A 21809-nucleotide genomic window follows, 5' to 3' on the forward strand; every position below is an offset into this window, starting at 1 on the left:
CGGTCTTGGATTCTCATCTCTTGTAAGCAAGGCGTATGCAGACTTCACCGTAAACTGCCCATTCGGAGTCTGCCCCCATGCCAAACGGTCCTTTGCTCCAGTAACAGTATCCACTACTACTGCCATAAGCTCTAGTCTTCTCTCAGCTGTTACCAACGGGGTAATTCTATCAAAATCCCAACCTCCACCTTCCCCCCACATATCTCTAACTGTTATATCTTCATATCCTTCTGGAAGCCCTGCAATCACTTCATTCATGAGTGGTTGGCCTGCTATCCAACTATCCGTCCAGAACCTGATATTTCTCCCATTACCAGTGACCCAACTATGGCCCACAAGAACCACTTCTCTTATCTCCATTGCCACACTTTTCCATGTTGACGAGCTAGAGCTACTCCCTACCATCCAATCTGTGTCATGTATGTCCCCCACACCGTACTTACTTCGTAAAACTTTGGCCCATAAGCTCTCAGTATCGTGTAACAGACGACATCCCACTTTAGCTAACAAGGCTTTGTTCATATCTCTCGACACCCTGATCCCCAAACCTCCGGCCGCCTTCGGTTTGCATATTTTATCCCAAGAGACTAAGTGTTGTCCACTTCCCCACACAAAGCTCCTCGCTAGGCTATCAAGCTTCTCCAGTATATCCACTGGCATGCTAATCGTACTCATCGTATGCACCGGGATTGATGACAGAACCGACTTTGTCAATGTTACCCTTCCTGCAAGGCTTAATGTTTGTTTCTTCCATCCTGCTAGCCGTGAAGCTACTTTCTCCAGTACCTCCCCAAAAGTATCTTTATTAATTCTTTTCTGTAGTATCAGCATCCCCAAGTATTTTTCCAGCTCCTTTGTTGATGCAATACCACTTTCTCTGCTTATTCTCTCTTCTCGTCCTCTAGAGACATTATTAGAAAAGAAAATCTTCGATTTCTGGAGGCTTACTTTCTGACCAGAGGCTTTACAAAACTTCTCCAACACTTTCCTGATCACTCGAATCTGCGTCACCGATGCCTCTGCAAATAAGATTAGATAATCTGCGAAGCAAATGTGAGATAGCTGTGGACCACCTCTCGACAATCTTATCGATTTCCATCTTTTATCCTCCACTACTTTCTCAATCAGTTGACATAAGCTCTCCATGCATAAGACAAACAGGTACGGGGAGAGTGGATCACCTTGTCGCAGTCCTCTTGATGGCTTAAACGGCTCAGATTTCTCCCATTCCACAAAATACACATTGATGGACCAAAGACACATTCCATAATCCTCTTGACCCAATTCTCAGACAAACCAGCAGCCCTTAGTGTATCTTCTAGAAAATCCCAACGTAGCCTATCATATGCTTTCTCCAAATCTAGTTTCAGCAGCATCCAACCCTTGCGGCCTTGCTTCTTTTTCATCGAATGAACAGCTTCCTGAACCACAACAATGTTATCCGCACTCAATCTACCCGGGATGAAACTAGATTGAGCATGACCAATCAGTTGAGGCATAATACTCTTCAGTCTCCCTACCACGGCCTTCGTGATAGTTTCAAACAACACGTTGCAGAGACTTATCGGTCGAAACTGAGTAATATACTCAGGTTTCGTCACTTTCGAAATTAGCACCACGAGTGCATCATTAGTATTCTCCGGCAACTTCTCCGTCTCAAAGAAAAGAAGGACAAACCTGATCACAGATACACCAACTGTCTCCCAGCACCTCTGATAGAAAACTGATTGAAACCCATCCGGACCTGGTGCCTTGAAGCTGCCAATATCTCTCACCGCTTTCTCTACTTCCTCCGCAGAAAACGTTTTGTCAAGATCCATTTTCTCTTGTCTTGTAAGCCCAACAAATCTCCTCTCCTATAGCATTTGTATGTATGTATCCACGTCTTCCAGAGAATATAGTTTTCTGAAATAATCCACCGCTAGCTTCTCAAGTTCTTTTGCATCTGATACCCACTGAGTTTCATCTTTCTTTAGCATCTCCACTCGATTTCGCTTTCTCCTAATGATTGTCGACATATGAAAGAACTTGGTATTTCTATCTCCATGCACACACCACTTCTCCCGCGACTTTTGAAACCAGAGCACTTCTTCTTGCCCGAGGACGATCTCAAGTTATTTTCATAGCTCTCCCTCCTTTACCAAGATCTCATCAGAGAGGTCTTGCTCAATTTTGTCCTGTATCTATGTAATCTCCGTCAACAAGTCCTCTTTCCTTCTTTGGACATTTCCGAAAACTTCTCTGTTTCACTTTCGGAGTGTCACTTCCAACCTCTGCAAAGCCTCTCTTGTATCAATATCACGATCCCATGAAGTTGTTTGCAAGTCTTGAAACTCATTATGTTGTAGCCATGCCGCCTCAAAACGAAATGGACGTCGACGTGCATCACCCTTAACCTCCGGTGTGAGCTGTTTATACAAAGGAGCGTGGTCTGATGCTAAGAAAGGTAAATGCCTCACACTTGCCTCCTGCCACCTGAGTCTAGACTGGGCACAACATAATATTCTATCCAGCCTCTTCGCTAGAAATGTGCTTTCAGTTTTCCCTCTTTTCCATGTGAATTGATTGCCATGAAATCCCATATCAATCAGTGACATATCATTTATCCAATCACCAAACTTTAGAGAATCCTCAGACAATCTCCCATTCCCACCACTCCTTTCATCTATCCTCACTATTGTATTAAAGTCTCCCCCAACGAACACCGGACCCTCCGCATTACGCAAAACTTCTTCTAAAGCAGCCCATAAGCCACTTCTACGGCTCGGTGAAGGAGCCGCATACACAACAATCAGATTAATCACCTCTGCTCCATTCCCGATTCGAGCATGTATAAACTGATCCGACGACTTGACCACCTCAAGCTCTCCAATCTCCTCCCTCCATAACAGCCATAAACCTCCACTCTGGCCACACGCATCCACCCGAAACGAGTTTTCAAACCCTAGACCACGACAAATCCGGCCTGCCGCTTCTCCACCAGCATGAGTTTCAAAAACAGCAAGGATATCTGTCTTGAACTTCTTCACCAAATATCTAACCGATCTTCGAAATTGGGGTTTATTTGCCCCTCGATAATTCCACAGAGTGCACTTCATCAGATCTTTATAATCAATAGATAGAATCACCGGGGCAAAATGTTATGCCCCCACACTCTCCATGACTTCTCGTCCTTGGCTCGCACTAGCTTCTGCCTCATCCAACTCCAGATTCTCCATCTCTGCAAGTTGCTCCTGAGCGTTGCTTTTATCGTACACATGCCCAAAATTCTTCTCATTTCTGTCTAGCTCCCCATCTCCTGCGAAAACACCACCTGGTCGGCCGACATTTTCCTTCTCTACCCGTAGTCTCTTCCCTCACGCCGACATGCCACTCTCCCCACTTATTGGGCCAAACACCAAACCGCGCATAGGCCCAACATTTCTCAGTTTGGTCTTAGAAGGATTTGGACCTCTCATGTTGCTAATCTTCTTATCTTTTGGACCCAATCGAGCTGGTTGTTGGTTCCCTATGTTCCCATTCTTTCCAAATGAGAATTCCTTCCCAGTCTCTTTGCTCGCTCCTCCAGATACTATATTAGTAGTATTTTCATTTTCTTTATTCTCTTCTCTATTCCCACTCTCCTCCATTTGTTCCTCCATATCTTCCTCCACATTCAACCCTCCAAACTTATTCAAAACCCTTATCTCCTCCGACATACTCTCTTGACGAGCCCCTCGACTTTTACTACCGATCAACGTCTTATTTCCTACCATCTCCCTACTTTCATTACTCCGCAGTGTAACTCCTCTCTGCCCATTCTGAGTTAGCCCTTTCCTGGCCTGTCTCACTGGGATAAAATCGGTATCCATACCTGCAACCTCCGTATTCTTTTGTGTCATGTCCACTGGAAGAACCGCATTTATAGGAGTTTCCTCCAGTACCTTACGTGGGCATGAATAGGCTATATGTCCATACATACCACATGACGAGCAGATCGTCGAGATTCCTTCATATGATACGCAGTACCTCTCACCATTAATCATCACTGTCTCTTTCAATGGTTTATTAAGGTTAACCTCCACACAAATTCTCGCAAATCTAGCTCTTTTGATTTTTAGCGTGGTGCAGTCAACCTTAATCGGTTTTCCTAACCCCTTGGCAGTACCTCTCACCATTAATCATCACTGTCCCTTTCAATGGCTTATTAAGGTTAACCTCCACACAAATTCTCGCAAATCTAGCTCTTTCGACTTTTAGCGTGGTGCAGTCAACCTTAATCGGTTTTCCTAACCCCTTGGCAATCCCCATCAGTATCGTTTTATGATAAAAATTAACTGGGATATGTGCTAAACGAACCCAAACCGGTGCCGTAACTATCTCATCCCTCAGCGGATCAAACTCAGGCGTCCATGCTTGCACCATAAGGTAACTCCCAAAAGCTCTCCATGGGCCACCTGATAGCGCATTCATATACTCCTCCTCTACTCCAAAACGAACCATGAAAAAATTCTTCGGGACATCCATCACAAACATTGATCCCGCAGGTTTCCATAGCTCCTTCAGCCTTCTCGTTAAGCTCAATAATGGGATACTCCTCCACAAGACCTTAACAATCATACATCTCTTCCATAAACCATTCATAGCAATCAAAACCTCCTCTCCAATCGTTATCACCGGTTCTCCATCCTCACCATTCGGGAACTCTAGTTTCAGATTTGATTGCACAAAAGACTCGTCCACAATCTCCTCCGGTACAGGCATCCCTCCTTCATTGCACCCTAATAGCTTTTTCACCCAAGAGTCTGGAGCATCCGGTGGATCTCCGGGCGGTCTTCCATGCTCCCCGATCTCCTACATATTCTCATCCTGCACTTCCTCACCTAAAACCCTAAAATCACCACCCAAAACCTTAGCCGTCATTGTTAAAAACCACTTATATTGATACAGAGGGATATCAATCATTTCCTTAACCGTAGTTTTAATATTCAATGTAATCATGTTATTTTATTTTCATAGTCGACTAAAAACCCTATAATTGTCTTTAATTTCTTTGAGCCTTTATTTGCGACTATAATTGCATATATCTTGGCAAGACTGGCTCCAAATATCCCACTGTCCCCACATAAGTCAACTTACTTCTGGCATTGAGCTTAATCTTACTCAGATTCACACCATCACGAGTTGTACAACCCGAACATGCATGAAATTTCCATTCGTATGAATGTTAAAACCGGTTATCATAAAATACAAAATCCACAGACAAAGATATATATCATAGTGGTTTGTGTTTGTCCTTTGTGCCATAACCGTATCACCAATATTAGATTTGAATTCATATTTTATTTTTTGAAAAATATGAATTCGAATTCTAATATACTGTATGTTTTTGATCCAAAAAGAAAACACAAAAAAATTATAGGGTCTTTATGTTTGGACAAATGCAATTATAGTTGTTAATTTGAGAAATGACTAAAATATCGTAAGAGTTAGTTCTTATTCAAAAAGTAGAATAAATAAGGATAAACATATTTTTATCCTAAGTAAATTTAAATTATATTTGGATAATCCTATATTTCAAATTTGAGTTAATATTTCTTTATTGGCATATAAACGCAGTTGTTTTTATTACTAATTAATTGTACTATCTTTTATGACTAAGAATTTTTAGGCTGAAAACTGTAACTTTTTCAGGTCCAGAGCCAAAATATTCCATATAGTATTTTTTTTTCGTTCCAAGGGTTTCAATTATTTTCTGACATCTAGCCTATGGTTTTGATACTTTTCAGTTTAATAAACTACACTTGAAAGCACATAAACATTACTGTATTATTAGTGGAACATTTTTAAAGTGAGTGGTTTTGAATTTTTTTTTTTGAGAAATAAGTGGTTTTGGAAATTGTCCTTAGATTTTCATGCAAGGTATTACTTCTTCTACCAAGAAATAAGGCTTCTCAGCATACCCTTAATAGATTTCAATATCATCACATAAACTTTCCATTAAGGTCTCATAGACTCATAAACACACATATTCTGCGGCCATGTCTCTGGGTCGTGAGGTAATGAAATCGGATATACATCATTCAACCTTAATACACATGATCACGCATCAAACACTAGTAATCCAACCGCATTTCTTACGGAGACACAAAAATAAAATGGCCACATACATAAGTTTTACTGATCCTACTTTAATTTGAATTAGCAACCTTTATTCTCAGCTGAACATACTATCATGTTCAACTACACCACAATTCTCGAGAAGGGTCTAATCATCGTTTAGTGTTTAACAATTACATTTTTAAACGAGATATTTAATCGTTTGGTGATTTCATAATGTGGTATTATGTCAGTCTGAAGATTGTAACAATAATACGAGTGCAAGTGTTAAGTATTTGAAAATAGGTATAGATGGCTAGAAAAACATACAAGAACGAACGACGAGGAACGTTTAAGAGAATATATAAAACTCTTACACATTTATTATATCACTTAAACAAAATTAAGATTTAAATATTAGACTGTAGCTTGAATGCATTTATTCAAACTTAAATATTTCGCAGAGGAAACTGTGTGTGCGTCGTATGCCGTATGCATAGCTGATTCAAGTGCATTCAAAACCAGACGGAACCTTCTTGTTACACTTGTTGAGAAGAACGCTGAGAGATATAGGAACGTTAAGGTTGATCCCAAGAACGTTAGCCCTAAGAGCAGTGCAGAGACAAACCGCAGCCTCGAGGTCAACCAAACCTTGGATAACCGAGCAGCATCGTTGAGCTGATGGCTGACCCAATTGTATGTTGAGTAGGCCGCTTAGGACATTTCCACATACACCGAGCTTGAGAGCATCTATTGGACAGTTTCCTGATGAGCCAGGGGTCCTCGGAGGTGTGGCCGGCCTAGGATTAGGGTGTGGGACCGATGGACTTGGGACAGAGGGACTTGGGACGGAAGGACTTGGGACATGCTTGGGGGGCTTAGGACTTGGGACCGGCTTGGGTTTTGGACTTGGGCTGCAACCACAATTAGTTGCAACGGTTAAGGTGAAAAAGAGGATGTTGAGGGCGAAGAAAAGAGCAACAGAGGACGAGTTCCTTGAAGCCATTCTCTTTCTCAAAAGATGAGAGACTCAGAGTTACAAGGATTGTCAAGTGTGTTTAAGAAAGAGATGAAGAGAAATGAAGAGAAGTTGTGGGTATTTATAGGGTTTTACAAGGGTGTGAAAATAGAGTACCAACTTGTTTTAGTATAATCGATTATATATTATATATATTTGTCATTCTACCAAATATTACTTGTTCCCTCCACCACCGTTGTGTAGATTCGTAGAGTCGAACGTTGGTTTTGTAAAATTATAAATAAATAATTCCATTTGTGCGTTCATGATAGTATTATTGAATTGTCACTGCTGTTATTATCACTACCATGATTATAATTCAAGACCCCATTGCACATTTATTCAGAGTCTATTGCCATACTACATGAGAGCTTCTATAACTTTACATGTGTAGATAAAATCCCAGCCAATACAAAATGCTCTATATATTTTAATGTTTTCAAAATTTATAATCATCTTTTTTTTTTAAAAAAAGAAAATTTATAATCATCTTTTTTTAAAAAAAAGAAAATTTATAATCATCTTATGTTATTAATTTGGAGGACATCAATGGTTCGGGTTGGGCTTGAATCTCATTTGTCACAGAGTGCTTCATGTGCTATATATGTATTAATTTTTGGATATACAAGTATTAGATTGACAAAAGAAAACTAAAAGCCTTGGAAGCATTTTTATGTCAATCGGAGGATCATGAGTCATAGTCTTGTGCCGGGTCCAAAAAAACTTGTATGTATTCTTTTCTCATTCTAATTATTTCGTTCAGTATATATATATATATATTTTTTTTTATCTGAATTATTTTCATCATATAATTAAAACGTATTAAGCGTTGGTTTAAACCGACTCCAACTTAAAGCATCAAACATACTAAACAGAATATGTATTTAAAAAAAAACATTGATAATTTTGGGCGGGTAAGTGACCGAAACAACGAACTCAAATCAGTATCAGTCGATCTCTCAACATTAAACAAACAAAATTTTAGTTGGCCAAAATATCATCATCCCAAATTAATATGGTTGGGATCTAAAATAAGTTAGCCTGCAGAAAGCAAGTTTTTTTTTTTTGCAAGCAGAAAGCAAGTATTGCTGGGTATATGTTCAAAAAAAAAAGTATTGCTGGGTAGAAATATATGTCTTAGTCCATTTTATTTTTCGAATCGGACATAATCATACCTGAAAAGTCAAAACCGCTCCTTATTGACATATCATCTTTATCATATCATATCTAAAATGAAGGGGAATCCGGAATCAAGCACTTTCATACATTGTCGTCGGCAAAACTTGGGCTGTATTAAGCCTTTTTTCAAAAAAAAAAACTTGGGCTGTATATAGTTTTCAAAAAAAAAAACTCGGGCTGTATTTCTAGAAGTAGAGAGATAAAACCACGTTTGTCCAAAAAAAGAGACATAAAACGACGTAAGAAGTGAACAAACGTAATACTTTTAAGAAACGTACTAGATAGGGAACGTATCATTAATACATAGGACATCAATCTATTCCAGTGATGAATTTGCTGGAAGTCGTCTGCGCTTTGTACTATCCATCTTATTCTAATTACTTATTTGTGTAATTATATTTTCCGATTTTTTGACCAAAAATTAGGACCTTAATTAGAGAAGTTCTCAAAATATAATAAATAAAAATATAAATACAAATAAGAGTGCTATTGATTGATTCCATAATCGTTTTGGTTGGAGATTATCTACTTTTAAAATAATAAAATATAGTCATTCTAGAAAATCCATTGTAAAAAGTTGTCTAACCAATATAAAATAACACTAGATTTTGAACTGCACAATCATGCGAATATTTTTTTCATTTGTATTGATATTTTTTTTTGACATCAAACGGCTGATCTATTACTCAAATTTGAGGTGGTCTGTGAAACCAGACCGGAATACAACAACCAATTTTCATTTGTATTTGTTTGATTAGTTTCAATACATGGTTATCCTTTAAAATGTTTTTGTATACGTTGGTGGCTAGCTCCTATTTCCTTTCGATATTCAAACAACCAAATTGATATAGAATGTAACTCAATTGTTATTTAAAACGTTTTTGTTTGTCTCACAGAACATTTATTTTAATTCTATATGTGTTTACTTTTGATTTTACAATAAATATTTTGAAGAATTGTTTACATTTATATATATATATTGTAACTCAATAACAATGTTGTTCATATTTATTGATCAACAATATTATAATATAATCGGGTTTATGATTTTGTAAGTAATTTACTGTGTTACTGGTTGTTTACGCATAACAATATCTTCTGACAACATTTTGATACCTTACATTCATTATTTGAAAAAATAAAATACTTTATATTTTTAAAAATCTGCGAAAAACATGGTTTTATGTAACTATAATTCAAATTTTATATAAATGATTCTATTTTTTAGTTAAGATTTATGAGTACAATCATAGGTTTAAAGGGACTATATTTCTATGATTTGAATTTTCTAGAAAAATTGAATTACTTGAATAATATTGAAACAGAACCTGAGCTAGGTAGACGACACAAAGAGAAGATTCCCTCCTAAAATTTGCGTGATTATGTTAACTACAATGCAAGCTGTATCAAAGAAGAACCCCCATCACGATCACACTGCGCCCAATACACAATCAGAGTCCTCGTCAGTCCAAGGTAAAACATCATATCCTCTTGTCAATTATATTTCTGATGAACGGTTTTCTCCAGCTCACAAAGCCTTCTTGGCTCCGATAACAAGTGGAGTAGAACCAAATAGTTACAAAGAGGCGGTTCAACATGAAATATGGCGAAACTCTATGAAAGATGACATTGTCGCTTTTGAAGTGAACAAGACATTCAGTATCGTGGTTTTACTTCCTGGTAAGAAGGCCATTGGTAATATGTGGGTGTACAAGATCAAATATAATACAGATGGTACTGTTGAAAGGCATAAATCTAGGTTGGTTGCCTTAGGGAACATGCAAGTCAAAAGAAAAGATTTTAAAGAAAGGGATGGATTATGCATAGGATGGATGTTCACAATGCCTTTTTGCATAGTGATCCCACTGAAAAAATCTATATGAAGCATCCTCAAGGCTTTCAACACGCTGATCCTAACAAGGTCTGCATACTACATAAGGCGATTATGGGTTGAAAAGTCCCGAGATATATGCTGGTTTTCGAAGCTCACTGATGCATTGAAACAGTTTGGTTCTATTAATTCACACTCTATCAATATTCTTTAGAATCTAAAAATTGTTCAGATACCTTAAATTAGAAACAGATATAATGTAATTCAATTTTTATATGGACTATATTTCACTAACTGTAGACTTACGTGTTGTTCTATGTTTTAAAGATATGTTGTATACTAATACTGTTATTGTATTAGTAAGATTATTAGTTTAAATGTACCAACACTGTATGTTCTATTGCATGCTACGTTCAATAATTTACTTATAATGCTTATTTGTTGGGGATCCATACTATATGTGTACCAACACTGTGTTGGCAACACATGCGTAATCATTATACGGGACATATCGTGATAGAATAGGTTTATCAGATTTAGTTCTACTGAACAATGTTTTGTGTATACATTATGGTTTCAGTGCAGGCAACTCTCAATAAATCCATATTGCTGAGTGATCAATCAAAAACAATGGAATCCTCTTTATTTAGTTGTAGAATAAGATTCGATTGGTTTTATTTCGTATGTATGATTAGTTTCTGGGATTATTGTTGTGTTTTTATATTTTATTACTAATTAAAATCTCCTATATTTTAATAAAATTGTAAATTTCTTATGTTTTGCAGTTCTTACAAACATCTCGAGTTTTTCTTAGTCTAATCGATATATTTTAACGGATATATCAGGTCAACATAAATTTATTTGTTTTTTAATCTGCATAGTAAAATTATTACATGAATAATTTTTCTATAACTAATGCGGAAACTGGAAGCCGATTAATTACTTTTATTATGCATGGGCACACTTTTTAAAGCGAATACAATAACAGAAATAGAAGTAGCATTTATTGGATTAAAAACTGAAAATAGGTAATTTCAAAGAATGATATAAAGAGAGATGAATATGAAAAAGAGATAATATATATTCTCCAATCGAAGCATTGATAGTAGATCAAGCGCATATGAATCCACGAGGGGTCTTCCTGCCACAAGCATTAAGAAGAAGACTGAGAGAGACGGGAACATTAAGCTTAATTCCTAGAACATTTGCCTTTAAGGCGGTACAGAGACAAGCAGCAGCCTCAATATCAACCAAACCCTTAAGGAGTGAACAACAAGGCTTGACCGGTGGCGAGCCCAGTTCAATTTTGAGAAGATCCTTTAGAACATTGGCACAAACGCCAAGTTTGAGAGTTTTTCTAGGGCAGCTTCCTGAGGAGGATGGAGTTGGGGTGGGCTTAGGTTTAGGTTTAGGTTTCGGAATGGAACCGCAGCCACCGCCACAAGCCGTAGTTAGCGTGAAAAAGAGGATGTTGAATGTGAGGAAAATGATAAGGGAGGCTGAGTTTTTGGCAGCCATCTTTCCAAAGATAAATTTCAAATTGAGCAAGTTCTAAGATGGAAGTGTTGCTTTAGAGGATGGTGAAGTAAAATGAAGAGTGGATGTATGTATATATATTAGGATTGCAAGGGTTTGGACAGTTAAAAAAAGCTGTCTTAATAAATCATCTTGAGCAATTATTAACTTCTTTGATATTTTAGTGACAGTGGAACATTGTTTTATTAAGTGGTTACAATAATTCGTTTTTTATATATCATTCAGAAATGTGCACAATCATGGAATTGGTTTAGTAATGTGATTTTATGCTGTAGTAGTTTTTTTTTTTTTTTGATCAATGCTGTAGTAGTTTTAATATGTCAACTAACTAGATTTTGATCTATGCTTTTAAAGCGCGGAATATTTTATGCTAAACTGTTTTTTAATAAACAACGTTACAAATATTTTGTTAATTTGTAAGAATTATGTCTATTTAAAACATTATTTTATTTAAATCATCGTCTCTAAACTTGACCCGGATCCATAGTCAAACCGGTAAACCAATAATCCCATATGTAATCCGGTAAATCTTGAAGCTAACCGGTTGAACCGATTGGTGACCAATATGTAAATTCAATTTGATTTGAATTGTAGAATCTTTAATTTTAAAATTTGCATTAGATATTTAAATAACTATTAGTTTTAATATTATTGTATTTTTATTATATCTCTTTTAACTCCAACTTGTTTAGAAATTGAACCTAGACTTATTTATTTCATAATTTAACATTTGGAAACCTTTGAAAAATTATACACAATAACAAAATCACATAAGATATCTATCATAAGCAATACGATTAATATATAAAGATATAATCATATAAACTAAACTATGGTGTATAAAACTAATGGTCATTAACGAATGTTTGTTTGTTTAATTTTTTTGTTTGTGAAATTTGTTGAGATAGAATTGTTTAGCTTTATATTGAATATTCCTTTTTGGTTTTGAGAAGCAGAGGTGGCTTTTGTTATTGTGTAAGACTTCCTTATCCATCGAATATTTCTTTTCAATTGTTTAGAATCTTACCATTAAAATTGATTTAGTGGAATTAATTATAGGGTATAGTATTTTAAAAATATTTTACATAGAAGCAAGTTGGATCCAACTTTGTACATCTGTTTTAATAATATTGATTTTATTGAAGTTTTAACTCGTTGATCGTTGTTTTACAAAAAGTGAATCTTTTTTTTATTAAGTGGTTAATGTAAATCTTTTTTTTTAATTTCAATTAGGTGAGTTATCCGCCTCTATACGCAGGAATGAATATTTACGAAAAAACTAAATTTAGTTATTAAAATTTATTTGTGTTTCAATTAGTTTGATATTTTATATTATTTTAGATAAGACAGTTATTTATGAGTTATTGAGTTGTGAATGTTTTAATGTATTATTTGTATGGTTATATTAATTTTAAATTTGTATTTTATTTATTTTGTTTTATCACTGGATTTTGTGAATTATGAAAAATTACAAATAACTTATAAAGAAAATTAAAAAAATGGTTTAAGACCAGTTTAAAATTTCAAACTAACAAAATTTCAAAAATGAAAATATGCCTTAAGACCAGTTTAAAATTGCATTATTTAAAATATAACATCACATTGAAATTTTATTAATTGAAGTTAATATTTACCATTTTATTCAAAATTGGTAGTTTAAAACATTCAGATGTTATTTTTAAAAACACAGAATTCAATTAAAACTAATTAATTTTAGAAATCTTTCTAGTAAACAACAGAATTAGCTTTCTAACACTAAGTAAAAATAAAATGTGCCGCATTCTAAATTAAAATCTTGTTCTAGCAGAGTAGCAAACATGATAGGTATTAAAACCTTTTAACTAATTCTATTACATGTTATAATCATTGTCTCGATAAAATGTGTAGCCAGCTGAATGATTTGAAGTATTCTTCCATTATAAATTGACTTTATGATATTCATTTTGATATTTCATGTATTCAAAGATGAATGAATTTCTTTAAAAAAATAATGATTGTGATTTTTTTATGGAGAGAATACAACTTTTTATGAATAAAGTAGAATTTATATATTGAAATACTTTTTTTGGTAGTTCAAACTTGAAAAATAATTTGTATTTATGTAGAGATATGAACATTCATATATTATTAAGATTGTAAATTTTTATTTTTTATTTAGATATTAAAAATTGATTAATATAAAATTAAATAGTAAATGATGTTTCTAATGAACGTGAAAAAATTATAAAAAATATTGTTTATTAAATAACATGTTTTAAATATAAAAAGCATATATGTATACTAAAGATAATGCTTTTTCTATAATAAGGGGATTGGGAAATAATTTTTTTAAAAAAGGTTAAATAAAAAAAATTGGTAATGACATTTTAATAATAAAATTACTTCATTAAGATTATCATTTTAATTAAATAATAAGAATTAACGTGAGAACAACACATAAGAAACTGATTTCTCAAATAATATTAAAGAGATATGTTTATTTTTATTAATAGTAATAAGGGAAATTGCCACAAATACCACATTCATAGTATCACTTTTCATGTTTACATTAATCACTTTCACCATCACTTTTAATGAATGGTAAAAGACACTTATACTCCTAGGGTTAAATAATCTAGACTAAAAGTTTAGAGTTGAGGGGTGGGGTAGGGTTTTTGGAATGTGAAATTTAGGATTTTAATAAATATATAAATAAATACTTAAAAAATTTTAAAAATAATTTCAAACATAATTTTCGATTTTCAAAAACAAATTTTGAAAAAAAAATAAAAAACAAATTTGAAAAAAAACTTCAAATTTGAAATAGTATAATTCGAAAACATAATTTTTTTTATTTATTTATTTAAATAATGATTTATTATATATATATAGATAACAAGTGTGTAAGAGTCTTTTACCATTTAATGAAGAATATATTTTTGAAAATGTTCCTTTAATGGTGGTACTGGTAAATATGAAAAGTGCTACCATGAAAGTGGTAAACATAAAATTTTTCCTAGTAATAAATAGATATTATAGTTTTTTATTTTTTAAAAAAAATTATTTTATTTTGTAAAACATTAATGCTAATATTTTTTAAAAAAAATTTTGACTTCCCAAATGATATATATATATATATATATATATATATATATATATTAAATGGTTAAAGGTAAAACGGTATTTTGTGTCACAGTTAAACTTGCTTGCCAAAAACTAGATTTAGTAAAAAAATTGGAAGTCCTTGTGGCCTAACTGTTTTTCTTTTAGTTAAAAAAAAACTAGATTTAAATTGGAATCCCTGCACATGTGTAGAATAATCACTCGTATTGTAGCTGGCGTCTGGCAATTGTGTTTGTAGATTGGTAATTTGGAAGTTTATGACCACACAGTCTGGGTTTTCATATACTTCTTGTTTTATTGTAGCTGTCCTGATCATAATATCATTACTAGGCGTGGGACGGATCGGGTATCCGAGTAATTTTAAGGTATCCGGATCCGGATCCATAATTTTACTATCTTTATCCGAATCCGGAGTTCTCGGATATCCAGGCGTTGGATATCTTTCTAAAAATTGTAATATCTGGCGGATATCCGGATTCCGATCTAGATCCTTAAAATAAATAAAAATAATAATACTAATATATATAAAATATTAACAATAATTTAAATATATATATGTATAATGTTTTTAATTATTTCTATGTATAATATTATAAAATTTACATAAAATTTATATATACTATTATAAAAATGAAAATATATTAAATTAAATTAGTTTTTATATATAGATATTACTATTTTGAAATAGTTATTAATAAAACTTACGGATCTGGATATCTGGACTAAAAAATCAAAATATCCGGATCCGGATCCGGCTTTGACGGATCAACCATTTTACTATCCGGATCCGGATTCGGCCCCTCCGGATATCCAGATTTTTGGACTGGATCCAGATCGGATCTCGGATCGAATCCGGATCTCGGATAAAAGTCTCAGGCATAATCATTACTGCTAAAATATTTAACAATTCACACAACTTCCGATTTTAAAAAGAATATAAACCATAACAGATCCACTACAAGAAAACATAGTCATTTCTGACGAAATTTCTAATGGAAGAAATATTCGTCGGAAATTTCTGACGAAATTCTGACGGATTTACGAGATATATTAAAAATATATTTCCATATTAGTTTTAAAAGAGACAATTATGTTATTATTAAGTGAAATTGTGTTGAAATATAATCCACAAGTAATATAAAAAATTAAGAAGTACAATTTCATTAAAAAAAACAAAATCCACTAGAAGCCTGCAAAAAATGATTGAATTCTGTATGGAAAAAAACATAATTTAATAGATTTATAATTTTATTAATAGAAATTTTAAATTTATATACGTTATCTAAATAGTTTGAAAATTGGTTAATAAAAGGAACGAATAACTGAAACTATTTATGAATTTAAACGTTTCTTGAATAAAAAATAGATTAAAATTACATACCATAAAAGAGTGCTAATATAAGTAATTGTTAAAATAATAGATAATTAAAGCCAATAAAAGAGTGCTTACATAAGTGATTGTTTTTTTTTGAACAACTTAAGTAATTGTTTAAAACTATAAAATCCCGAACGAAAAATGTAAGAAACCAAATCCAAGAAAATAATAATAATAAGCGAACTGAAAACAAAGAAATAAGAAAATATTTTTTTTTTCTTTTCTGCAGCTTCCCTCGCTTTCGACTTTTTTTTAGAGTGTTTCTTGTTAACAAACAGCTGATCCTCAACATCATTGTCTCGCTCTTCTTGGCTTTTTCTTTTAGACAAAGTAGTTGCTGAAGAACCGCAAGAATCCCCGAAAATTTCCTCTGAAGACTGCATCATTAAAATTTTCAAGAGAAATTTTTTTTAAAATGAAATGTTTACCAGCGTGGGTGTAAGCATTTTAATATTAAACAATAAGAATAGTACCGGTTCAGGAGGCAAAGCTGCAAACTCTTTTATCATTTCACGGTTGTTATTAGGCAGCCGAACAAAACATTGAGAGCTCTTTCCTTTGATGTTATCAAATCATTTGAAATTTCGAAAAGCACTCTCTTGCCAAAGAGGTCGCTAACTGCTTCAGGAAAGAACTCAAGATCTTCATTCTAGATTTTAATAATTTAAAATTAAATAAATATGATAGAAGATACACTAATTTTTATCAATTCTTTATTATTCAAAATCATTTTTTGTCATATATACTTTAGCCACATTAGGCAATTCCGTGACTTTTATTTAAGGAAATAATAAAGAATATTAATAATGAATTTATGGTTAGTTTAAATAACAAGCTTATTATATAATTAGATGGACCAATCTATTTTTCTAATGATTCTAAGAATCATCCTAGTGATGATACGTAGGTACAAAAAAGATGTTGTAATGTTTCTCAATTAATATATAGGAGATTTTAGAGTTCTTTTTGACAAGTAACCGGAAAATTTATGAGATCTACTTCAAATTAACCATGATCCGCTACATTTCTTACCAAGATATGGTCGTCCATATTTAATTTTTTTCTTCTAAAATGTATCCACTTTGTGGCTAACTAGCTATATAACTCTTTTATCAAGATTTTAAATCTATTAAACCAATGAAATCTAAATTTGATGGAACTTGACCTAGGCAAACACATCCCGAAGAACCAACCTGAATCAAAAAACAAGATTCGGTTCGGGTTTGGATCATATCAGTTATCCGAATGGATCCTATATCTCTATAGCCGAAAGACCGAAACTGAAGCAAGATAGAAACTGAAGCGGAAACAAACCGAGAATCGAATGGGTACCCAAATTTCTATAATATAGTGTATATACTAAATAGTAACTATATTTAGTTTTAAAATAATCAAATAATTAAAAACATTAATTAAAAGGCGAAATACCCAAAAACAGAATTATCAGAATACTTTGCATCCGAAATATTTAAAATTATTTGAATTATCCAAATTTTATCCAATTTTTTTTTAAAATCTGATATATATAATCCAAAACACGGATTTTCTGACTTTTTAACCCGAATTAACCAAAACCGAATGGGATCCAAAGTTACTTCAGATATTTGCCAGTTCTCAATTTTGTTACCCAAACCAAACTGACAACCAAAATAACCAAACAAAATTTTCTAAATCCTGAATGAATCCTAAACCTCTAGAACCAAACAGAGAACCGAATACCCAGCGCAAGACGGAACAAAGAAGAAGATCCTAAAGCTTTTTAATTTGATATTGGCATATCATAGATTTTCAATAAAAGGTCTTGGATGAAGAATGGCTTCATTTATGGAACTAGACCTGGGAACACTTATCCAAAACCAAAAAACCGATCAATCGATTTTGGATATGAACAAAAAAATGAGATTCGTACGGGTTTGGATATGATCAATTTTCCGAGCGGATCCTATATCCTAGAACCGAAAGACTGAAACCAAACCGAAATCGAGTGATACATGAATTTCTATAATATAGTTTATATATTTATAAAAATTACATATATTTAGTTTTAAAATAATCAAAGGATATGGAAGGCGCTTCCACCATTACGCAAGAGATAACCATGGCGGTAAACTCAATGAGTGGAAGCAGAAGTGGCTCGCTGAAAAATGCCGAAGTCGATAAACCTCACTGTTTGGGACGATTTTAAGAAGCCTGGGACAAATCTACTCCTGTAAGCGGTGTACTCAGCGTGGTGGGTAAGAATTTTATGTTCACAACCTGGGGTCCACTAGTTTACATTCCCGGGAACTTTAGCTTGTCAAGATCTGTCCGTCAGGAACTCCCAACGACTTTTCTCCATAAGAAATTTTCCCGGCCACTTGTGTCCGTCGGGAATTTTCCTGACAAATACCATTTGTCTGGATTTTTCAGTTTTCCAATGAATTTCAGAATAGTTTTTTTGTATGGGAATATTTCCGGCGAGAATCCATCACGAAGCGTGTTCGTTGGGAATGCAATTTTCTGGCGGATTCCCGACAGAAGAATATGTCGGGAATAGCATGTTTTCTTAGACCATCATTAACCAGGGGAGCTTAGGGGAGAGTGCTTAAAAAAATATAAAAAAATGAGTGGGTCCCAAGAAAAATCTAAGCAGCAGTGCTTTTGCTACTTGTTTAAGCGTCGCTGTTTGTTCTGTTTGCGGGTCTAACCGACACGTGGCGGTCCGCAATTGATCTTTTTTTTTAATCAGAAAAAAAAATAAACAAAAATAAAAAAATAAAAAAATTAAGTACCCCTAATGGGTTGATAGGGTTAATGATGCTCTTATAGTGTTAGTTTATAGCAATCCGTTTTTGACTAATTTTCAGATGAACCATGCCGTTAACTTTCCATATGTTTCGATGAATTGTTATCCTATTTTGTAAGAACTTCCTTTGTATTTTCCGGTAGATATTTCCGGAAATTTTTGCAAGAACACATCCTATTGGTAACTTCCATTCTTCCAACACAATTATGAGAAACATCCATTTCCGAGCCTAGAACTCTGAAAATTGCGTTTCTTTCAAAAAACGATTGGTCATTGCTTATTCTGATAACATTCCGACAAACATGGCAGTTGGTAGTATGAAATCATCTTTCTGGTAATGTACGTATATGATCCATTCAAGTTGTTATGTTATTTTTTGGTCAAGTTGATCAGTTTGGCTTCATCCGGATTCAAGTCAGTTCGTGAACTAGTTTGAAATTCGGTATTTACCTAACACTTATCGCACATCATTTGGATACGTCACTTTTTCTTGAACTAACCACATATACGATACAGCATACGTATGATAATGACGTGATTTATAGTATGGAATTTCAAAATATCGTGCTATATCAAAATATTATTTAGAAATCTGAAAAATCTGTAGATAATATTTGTGGAGTTATTCTTGGGTTCACCCCCTAGGGTGAACCTTTAGGTTCACCAACCAATAGAAAATTGTCATTTTAAATCTAGTATCTTTTAATTAAGGAAACCAAATAACTTGCAAATTATATTATTTTTTCAAAATAAAATTTAAAAATAAATAAAAATAATATATAAAAAACGAATTCAAAAAAAAAAAAATGTTGTCAACAAAACACTAAACCCTAAACTCTAATACTAAACCCTAAACTCAAATCCTAAACCCTAAATCCTTAAGTAAACCCTAAATCCTTGGGTAAAACCCCTAAACCATTGGAAAAACACTAAACATGTTGTTAACAAAACACTAAACCCTAAACTCTAATCCTAAACCCTAAACCCTTGGGAAAACCTTAAACCCTTGGGTAAACTCTAAACCCTTGGGTAAACCCTAAACCCGTAGGTAAACCCTAAACCCTTGGAAAAACACTAAACATTTGGATAAATTCTAAATTATAAATCTTAAACACTAAACTCTAAATCTTAAAAATAAATATTTTTTTTAAACAATATTTTTTTAGAACTATTGTTATTTTTATTTACTTAATTTTTTATTTTTTATTTTAAAAACATAATATAATTTGGCAAGTTATTTTGTTTCCTTAATTAAAAGATACTAGATCTAAAATTACAACTTTCTATTGGTTGGTGAACCTAAAGGTTCACCCTAGGGGGTGAACCCAAGAAAAAGTCATATTTGGGTCTAAATTCTGATAATTACTAACGGTAGACTTACGTGTTAAATTCTACGTTTTAAAGATATGTTGCATACTGTTATTGTATTAGTTATACTAGGTGTTTTCCTGCACCATGTGCAGTGATAAATTTTTTAAAAGTTAAATTATATTTAAAATGAAATTTATTAATATTATATATTTTATTATTTTTGACTAATATTTAATATAAAGTTGATTATTTAAGCTTAAAATTAAGAAAAAAAAATAATTTTGTTTATTTTAAATTACATTTAATAATATATAAATGTAATATATTTAAAATTTGAATCTTAGATAAATTTTTTATCTATTTATTTTGTTTACACTACAAGAAAACATATTTTTTACGAGGGCAATATTCTTTGTAAATTCATCATAAACGGAGTTTTTACGACGAATTAACCTCGAAATATGTTTCGTTGTAAAACGTCTGTCGTAACGGAGATTTCGTCGTAAACGACTTGTTACGTTTACGATGACATAAATTATTCGTAAAACACAGGGCAAGGTTTCGTCATAAACGAGACGTAAGTTTTCGTGGTAAACTCCACATAACTGTTTCGATGTAAAGCAGACGTAAATACTTTCGTTGTAAAGAACACGTAAACATTTCGATGTAAAACCCTCGTAAATCTTTCGACGTTAATCACTCGTAAACATTTACGTGAAGTTTACATCGATTCTTATTATTAATATATATAATAAATTTGAATTTATTTAATATTCGGAATTTAAAATAATTTAAATTTTAAAACGAAATATGAAAATGAAAAATATATTTTAAAAAAAGCATTTAAAAGTCATACAATAATATTTAAATTCATAATACAAACAGAAATATAAAAAAAACTACATATCCTCGAAGTAGTCGGTGGGGTTGCTCGGCTGTTGACCGGTTGGATCGGACTCTTGGGGATCTCGTACTGGCAACCCAGGAGCGGCTCGTCTCTCACTCAACATTCTCTGCATAACCGGGTTTTCCACGGCCATCACGTCTAGCAAATCCTCAAGAGAGTCTAAACGAACCTGCTGGTTATCCATTCGAGCTTTCATCTAAGAAGTCTCTTCATCCCGTCTCGAAGTGTATGACGAAGTTGCCCTTGCAACTTCGTTAACAGAGCCTATACCGACTATCCGTCCCTTCTTTTTAGGAGCCACCTATAAAATTAAAACATATATTAATATAGTTAATTATGTTAAAATATTAAAAATAATGTAAACAAAAATTTTAAGTTGTACCTCTTCGAAGATTCTGTCGGCGTCTTCGGTGGACAATGTGACGGGTAATCCATCGGGAGACTCCTGGGTTAGTTGCGTCTCCCGTTCTTCAATCCGAGCAGCCACTGCTTGGAAGAGTTTCTCAGATGCAGGATCCACAAAAACTCCGTCGGATGTGGCGTGAGTCATCTTGAATAGCTCAGACAGAGATGGTAAGACTCCCGTCTTCTCGTACTACAAAAAAAAATTAAATTAAATATTAAAAATTATATTAATTGAATATTTTAAAATATATATTTAAAACAAAACTTACAGCTTCTAGACAG

General features: G+C 33.3%; 5 protein-coding genes across 5 annotated transcripts; all 5 read right to left on the bottom strand.

Moving 5' to 3' along the window:
- Positions 1 to 2246: 2246 nt before the first annotated feature.
- LOC111208123 lies at positions 2247 to 3098 on the bottom strand. The gene has a single exon (XM_022706869.2). The coding sequence runs from the start codon at positions 3096 to 3098 to the stop codon at positions 2247 to 2249; it is 852 nt and encodes a 283-aa protein (XP_022562590.2).
- A 258-nt stretch (positions 3099 to 3356) lies between these two features.
- Positions 3357 to 4025, bottom strand: LOC125575150. The gene has a single exon (XM_048755497.1). It carries the CDS (start codon positions 4023 to 4025, stop codon positions 3357 to 3359), a length of 669 nt encoding a protein of 222 aa, XP_048611454.1.
- A 91-nt stretch (positions 4026 to 4116) lies between these two features.
- Positions 4117 to 4902, bottom strand: LOC111210523. Its single transcript, XM_048755498.1, has 2 exons — positions 4891 to 4902; positions 4117 to 4833 (listed from the first exon to the last, which is right to left on the bottom strand). The coding sequence occupies exons 1-2, from the start codon at positions 4900 to 4902 to the stop codon at positions 4117 to 4119; spliced, it is 729 nt and encodes a 242-aa protein (XP_048611455.1).
- A 1469-nt stretch (positions 4903 to 6371) lies between these two features.
- LOC106382527 (lipid transfer protein EARLI 1) lies at positions 6372 to 7184 on the bottom strand. The gene has a single exon (XM_013822556.3). The coding sequence runs from the start codon at positions 7082 to 7084 to the stop codon at positions 6584 to 6586; it is 501 nt and encodes a 166-aa protein (XP_013678010.2). The 5' UTR covers positions 7085 to 7184; the 3' UTR covers positions 6372 to 6583.
- A 3847-nt stretch (positions 7185 to 11031) lies between these two features.
- LOC106449774 (lipid transfer protein EARLI 1) lies at positions 11032 to 11702 on the bottom strand. The gene has a single exon (XM_013891473.3). It carries the CDS (start codon positions 11622 to 11624, stop codon positions 11217 to 11219), a length of 408 nt encoding a protein of 135 aa, XP_013746927.1. The 5' UTR covers positions 11625 to 11702; the 3' UTR covers positions 11032 to 11216.
- Between the last annotated feature and the right edge of the window lie 10107 nt (positions 11703 to 21809).

Source organism: Brassica napus, chromosome C4 (assembly GCF_020379485.1).
Source record: "Brassica napus cultivar Da-Ae chromosome C4, Da-Ae, whole genome shotgun sequence".
Taxonomy (NCBI): Eukaryota; Viridiplantae; Streptophyta; class Magnoliopsida; order Brassicales; family Brassicaceae; genus Brassica; species Brassica napus.

Coding starts and splice junctions, on each gene's coding strand:
- LOC111208123 (XM_022706869.2), bottom strand. CDS start 3,098: ATGAAGTGCACTCTGTGGAATTATCGAGGGGCAAATAAACCCCAATTT.
- LOC125575150 (XM_048755497.1), bottom strand. CDS start 4,025: ATGATTAATGGTGAGAGGTACTGCGTATCATATGAAGGAATCTCGACG.
- LOC106382527 (XM_013822556.3), bottom strand. CDS start 7,084: ATGGCTTCAAGGAACTCGTCCTCTGTTGCTCTTTTCTTCGCCCTCAAC.
- LOC106449774 (XM_013891473.3), bottom strand. CDS start 11,624: ATGGCTGCCAAAAACTCAGCCTCCCTTATCATTTTCCTCACATTCAAC.